At 40.6% G+C, this 7,124-nt stretch overlaps 1 protein-coding gene across 1 annotated transcript in view; it reads right to left on the minus strand.

Moving 5' to 3' along the window:
- Nucleotides 1-1,664, minus strand: part of LOC101848905 (pre-B-cell leukemia transcription factor 1) — a gene marked incomplete in the record, with an annotated part of 28,665 nt that extends 27,001 nt beyond the window's left edge. Inside the window, 1 exon segment of the mRNA XM_035971438.1 lies at nt 1,022-1,664. Within this exon segment, the coding sequence (XP_035827331.1) occupies nt 1,022-1,212 (191 nt within the window).
- Nucleotides 1,665-7,124: the final 5,460 nt, after the last annotated feature.

The following is a 7,124-nucleotide window of genomic DNA, read 5'->3' on the forward strand; positions in this document are numbered from 1 at the left end:
CTGAACCCCCCCACAATCCTTTCCTCCGCCCCCTATTCTCGCGCAATAGAAAATCTAATACGATCGTGAGTGGTCAGGTATTCGTCAATCATCCCCAAATAATCCCGAGAACGCAAACTGTTCGGAGAATTAGAGTTTAAGTTTAGAGAGTGTATACAGACCCGGTAACCGGGAACAAAGTCACGAAGTATACAGACCCGGTAGGGGAACTCTTTTGTGATTTCAGAGAGTTTCTGCACCCTCTTGGCTCAGGGTAGACCTAGATCTAGGTTCTTCTAGATCTGTGGCCTACTAGATCTAGACAGACAGACATAAATCTTTGATCTAGTTTCGCGGCTAGATCTAAATGAAGATTGCGGATGTCTTTTCGATGAACGATTGTTTTTCCTCCGTTTTGGAGTTGGAGGAATCGCAAGACACAATTTGAAGAAAAGAACAATGTCATAATTTCAATCGAGCAGTCACCCTCTCTATTTCTCTCTCTCTCTCTCTGTGTATCGTTCGCCTTCTCTTTTTCTTTGTTTGTCTCTGTCTTCCTTTGTCCCCACCTATTTTACACTCTATTTTTCTCTCGTTCCCTCCTGCCAACTGGGGCATGTCATTACATTTTGCTAGCACCTCTCTCTCTCTTTCACACACACACACACTAGATTTCTACCGGGTCTGGGCGCTGAAACTTCCCGAAATCACAAAAGAGTTCCCCTACCGGGTCTGTATACTTCGTGACTTTGTTCCCGGTTACCGGGTCTGTATACACTTCGTTAAGTTTAATTTTTCCCGAGCGTTCGGAGAAATAGAGCCGGTCACAACATTCTATTTTGGTCATCATAAGACAGCTCTTGACTTCTACACAACTACGGCTTTATCTTTTATACAGAGCTGCTCAGAAAAGGGTGGCCAACATAACAATTGATAATAAAAGTGTGGGCTGTGCGCAAAGGGTGCAGTGTCGGCAGTGGTGAGTCAAAGACAGAGCCGAGTCAACTTTACTGTACATGATGTTTTTAGTAGAGTAAATTACCTCGCTTGGGCTTCGTCCAAACTCTGGTCTGTGATTGTCATGATTTGTTGCAGAACATCTCCAATTTCTTGTTTCCGTTGGTCTCCAGGATCCCCCTGCGTTAAGGAACCGTCATAACCTTGCTGAGGCATCACGCCAGCCATGCTGACTTGACCCTGCGATGGGTGCATGAGTCTTTGTTGATCGTCCATCTTGAATTCAATTGTGAACGCCCTCGACTGCCTCTCCAAGAAAGAAAGTACCGAGTCGTTTCACTCCGCTGCGCGTATCCCACAGAGGGTACGCTTCACAGAGATGGTCTAGAACTGAAACAGCATTAAAACAAACAATGCACAGAACTATTGAGCAACTTTCAACTGATGACGTTGATACATGTGATCCTCATAACATAAACAATTTTTCACCCCGCAATCTGGGAGGGAACAGTGTCTCTGCCACTCACAGCTAATGGCGGCTTGCATACATAATTAGGAAATCTATGCACGCTTCGACCAATCAAATCCGTGCATTCTGCTACTTCCATGCGCAAGTGTCATGCGCAAAGAGCTTCTGACACAGTAACCCATTTTAATGTGCTGTAAAAGGCTGCAGGGTGAAAGATTTGACGGTTTTGATTGGTGATTGACATGAGCCGTCAAAACTGACAGCTTGTCAATAGAAATGTCTCGCTCACGAATGATTGGGCTGAGGCGAGTGGTAGTAGGAGCACTGAAAAAAACTGCTCGTTAAATCTGAAACAAAGCTTCGGACTTCGATTTATCCTTTGCCAGGAAAGGAAAAGAATAAACGAAACAAAATAATATTGTGAGGAGAAAGCAGGAAGAGATAAAATGAGGTCGGGAGTCTGGTGGCAGTCTGGGCTCCTGTAATACAGCTCAACTCTTGCAACGTTGGGTCAACTCCAAAGGCGGACCTAGATCCAGCAACAACATGCAGAGAAAAATAGATCTATATATATTATATTATATAATTTTTTAAAGTGTGTTTTGTCTTGGTGTGTTGGTTTTGATTTTATTAGGCTAGTGTTGTTGATCTAGAAAAAAAGCACGCCAAAATAAAAATAATAAAATAAATGCAGCAGGCACACATACATAAACATATAATAATAAAAATAACGATATATTTGCTACTTTTGCCTTCAGACAAATTCAGATTGAAGTTCAATGCCCTGTAAGTGTAAGGCCCGGTTACAAAACCGTTTTGACCTTTAAAAGAATTTGAGGACACTTGCAGCACAAATAGATCTAGGTAATGCAGGCGCTGACGACAGGGTGTGTTCCCGGAATATAGCAAAACAAAGGAAAGGACGAGGAGAGATAAGGAGGACCGTAAATTACACGACGCGGTGGAATCAAGCGCTCGTCAATTTTGGGGCATATTCTGAGGTTATTGCTACCATCTTAATAAAGCCCTCAGTCTATTTGCGTTGGTTTTGATATTTTAAAATATTTTAAATTCAACTTGGATACAAGTCAAGATATTAGGCGATTGAAGGAGGAGGGGGGTCGCCAGTCGCATGGTTTCAGGGGTAAAATTAGCGAGAAAATGGCAGCAAAAGTTGAGTTATTTGATCTTAGCTTGAGAGTCCGAGGAAACAGGAAAGTTACATTGATTATGCCTTTACTCTACGTTTTTCATTCCCCCTGGGGCAGTGCCACTGACTTGTGTCTTTAGGCCATTCCCAAAAGGGGGGACTTTTCTCGTTCAAGCACAGTAGAATTGTAAATGAGCTGATCTAGCAATGTCACGTTCATAACTGTGCCTGAACTACAACAGGGAACTGCTGCTTTTTCTTTCCTATTCGTTACTATTGTCATTTCCCTCTACTTCTTTTGTATGTTTGTCACTCTCTTGTGACCTGCTATTTCCGGGGTGCCTTGACAGTCGAAGCAGGCTTTGTGCAGTTGAAGCTAGAGAGGTGAGCAGAGTAAGTCTGATTCCCTGTAAAGACTTCGATTCTCTGTTGACATGCACCCCTTGGCGCTCATATGACCTTATTCAGTTGCGAGCCCCGTAAAACCCTCTACTAGTTTTTTTTAAAAAACGTTTTTCAGTAAAAATCCACACAGATATGTGTTCTTTAATGGCCATTAAATTTGTTGAGCCAAAAAATGAAACTTCAATAAAAATTCCCCAAACCTGAGGGAAAACGCAAGTTTCTTCACTGTCTTTATTTTGACGAGCGCCTGATTTCACTACGCAATATTGATTAACAACACGTTTATTAATAGAAGAGAAGGACTTTACTTCCTTTACTTTACTTTTCCGATCCAGGAGCCATTTAGGTTTTAGCCTAGGCCCCCAGTTACCCTAATCGGGAGGCCTAGGTTCTAGCCCTTCGGTCTGTAAAAGAAGGGCCAGACCACGTGAGGGCAGCCGCCATGCAAACACCCACAAAATCAATCAAATGTAAGATTAAGAGACGTGATTTCTTACCATGTATATAGATCTAGGCACCCTCCACACTCATTGTTCTTCCCACACACGTATAAAAATATATAAATATCTAGCATGTTGTCGTCTGTTTACAAACCTGAGAAGAAAAAAACAAACATATTATGAATGTGAGAATCCGTGTGAGGTGTTTACGGTAATGTTCAGTGTGTAGGGTGTTTACCGTATGTTTAGTGTGTGTGGTGTTACACGGTTAGTCTAATTCCTGTAGGTTTCAATAAATAAGTCTCTTATAGTAACATTTAACATCATTTATTGTTTGTGTTGTAGAGTGCCGTAAATAAAAACTCTTACTGCAGGTGGTAGGTGGGTGCTCTTGTGTGGCTTAGCTCCTTTCTTTCTTAATCGCCCGGTTCTTTCCTCCTTTTTTGTGATTCTCTTGTGGCACCTGTCTTTAGTTTTAGTGGAGGGGGTAGGAATAAAAAGGGGGATGGGTGGACAAGTGGTCTAAAATTAATAAAGGGGGGGAGGGTGGTTGAAATTGTTTTTAAGGTGGGAGGGGGGGCACATTCAACCTCATACACCTGTACTAGTAGGAACAAATCTGTTTTATTTATCCTTCAATGAAGAAAAGAACAAGAGATCATGAAATTGTAATGGTTTTAGTAAGTTAGGCTGTGACAACTTTTCCCCTTTAGGAACAAACCAGTTTCTTTTAAAAAACATAGATATGTTTCACATGATCATCGGTTGTGACAAGCTGGGAAATACTAAACGGGGGGTATGGAATAATGAGCAGAAGGGGGGGGGGGGGCGCTGAAAATTATTCGGGGGGGGGGGGGGGGGGGTGCGCAAAAAAAAAATCACTGAAAATTAATAAGCGGTTGGGGGGAGGTGCGCTTTTTTATACCTTAGCTAGAGTAAGGCATAATATGGTCATATGAGCGCCGGGGGTGGATGCCAACAGAGAAGTCTAAACGGGGAGTCAGGCTTACATCTAGATCTAGATCTAGATCTAGCCTCAACAGCACAAAGTCTGCTTCGACTATCATTAAAGCACCCCTGAAATAACAGTTCACAAGAGAGTGACAAACATACAAAAGAATACTTAGCTTAGAGTGAGGAAAAATGACGATAGTGAGGATGAGGAAAGAAAAAGCTACAGTTCACCTATGATCCTATGCTGTTCCGGCACAGTATGAGCATGATATTGTATTGATAAATCAGCCCATTTACAAATCTGCTGTGCATAAGAACATGTTAATATCCCCCCTTTGGGAATTGGGGAATAGCGTAAAGAGTAAACACACTTCAGTCATTAGCACTGCACTGGGGGAGGGGGGGGGGGGAGGCCTACCTATGCGATAGTGGAATATCCGAATACCCTCTGTGTATTGATGTATTATAACAAAAGGTCTTGAATTATCGAAACCGATAAGATCTAGAAATCTAGGGCCTAGATCTAGATCAATACTGCAATAACTTTTAAGGCACGATTGGGGGAGAGGAGGATCTAAGAATTCTTTTAGAGATAAAAACTGAGATTGCTTATTTGTGTGATGGCATTACATGTAATATAAAAAGAATGATGAATCTGGTCATACTGTGAAATTTTAACAATCCACTTATGTTGCCATGGTAACGACCGCCATATTGGAATTTCATATTATAAAGAAAAGTAGGCCAACAGCATGCCTAATGGTTTGTTTAAAAAAAATGTATTACAAGGTCATAAATGGCTTTAAAATAGTACTTCATGTGGTTTTATATCCTTCTGTGATCTAGAATCTAGATCTAGATCTATACTTTCTAGATCTAGAATCTAGAAAATCTAATAATAATTATCACGTAGATCTAGAGCCTAGGATAAAAGACGTCCAAAATTGTTTGTGTACGTGCATATATACAAGGCAGATCTAGATCTAGATCTATATAGTTATCAACAAGGCAAATTCACTCTCTTTTACCCATTCTTAATGTTTAAAGCGAAGAAAACAGCCCAAAACAGCATCAGTCAGCGTTTCGCTTCTTGTACTTGTCACTTGTCAACATCGGTTTTACGCGGGAAGAAAACGAAACCGGAAACCAGCGTTACCATCCAGATTTTTAATAAGAAACTACTAAATTTTTTAAACATGGGACGAAAGAAACCTAAATGAAAAAAAAAAAAGTTTTAGTAAGAGTTTTACGGCGCTCGCAACTGCATAAAGTCATAATTATGAGGTAGCGAAATTTTTTATCTGCCTTATATTAACCAGATTTTCAAGAACGTCTATACTGTTCTAGTTCTAGGCCTACTATATATTAAACTTCGTTAGTCATCATTTTCGCATTCGCATTTATTTTTATTTTGTTTTTGTTTATAACTTTAAACAAAAGATTGACACAATTCTTTAACCGATTTTATATTATTGTTGTAAGTATAACAAACCAAACAACAAAACCTTCTAAATGTGCCTTAAAAAAACTAAAACACTAAATTGACCAAGTAGTATTCTAAACACCACCCTGCCCCCATAATTATTTCAGTAGATTTCCTCCTGAGACCACTGAGACGCCTCCACGTGAGTATCAAAAAGTACTTACCCGTCTGTTGAACTGCGCTTGTCTTGCCTTTTAAATTCAGCGTCCCAGAGTGGGCACACTGCACACGCAGCCCCCGTTCGTTTACATGGGGGACATCACTTCCACGAACTCTACGTGGCTACTGAATAGAACCTCTTTGTCCTTGCCCAGCTAAGGCCTTGATCTTCGCCTAAATACGTTTTAAAGCTCAAATCTGGTGAAAACTGATTTTTTTCCCCCGATTTCAATTCTATCATCTGGCGCTTTTATTTTAGTAATAACAACAAAATGTGCAGCATTTTGGGTTTTGAAATTAGCTGTTAGTCTTAGAGTAAACACACAGGAAAATATTTTACATGTGAATAAATACATGAATAAATAAGTTTAAAAAATATGTTTCTTCACTCTTATAACCTTTTTTGGTAAGTCACTCATCTAAGTGTTGCCATAGCCCCAATTGGAGATGGCTACCACAACTGGTTAAAGTGTAGTTTGTTTGGATCATGTTCGCCCTACATTCCTCAGCTCTGTCGAGTCACGCGGTGGGCACCTCTGTCCCGCTCCCCAGTGGGCATTCTATAATACCAGTAATTATTATTATTATACATAGTTTTATTGTCACTTGTGTCAGTCTTCCTCCTTTTCTGAGCTCCCTGACCCCCACCCCACCCCCACCCCACCCCCGATTTCCAATGACTTAAACTGATTCTCTTCTCATAACTTTTTCTTCAATTTAATTATTATAATCATAGTTACTATAGTTCTTATCATTCAATTATCTATCACCAGGGTCCAGTCTATTGATATCTTATTTTTGTTGATTGTACATCGTTTCGCCGTCGGACTACCATCGGAAACATTATGGCTGTTAAATCCGACATCATTTCAACGTTGGATTGCCATTGGAAAATATTTTTTTAAAAATCCGACATCGTTTCAACGTCGGTTTGTTACAGGACAACAATGGTGACAAGAATCTGACGTTGTATAGACATCAACTTGGTGTCAGGCGACTACCACAATGCGTCCTCACACACACACACAGAGAGAGAGAGAGAGAGAGAGAGAGAGAGAGAGAGAGAGAGAGAGAGAGAGAGAGAGAGAGAGAGAGAGAGAGAGATAGATAGATAGATAGATAGATATA

The sequence above is a fragment of the Aplysia californica genome, unplaced genomic scaffold, assembly GCF_000002075.1.
Source record: "Aplysia californica isolate F4 #8 unplaced genomic scaffold, AplCal3.0 scaffold00436, whole genome shotgun sequence".
NCBI classification, from domain to species: domain Eukaryota; kingdom Metazoa; phylum Mollusca; class Gastropoda; order Aplysiida; family Aplysiidae; genus Aplysia; species Aplysia californica.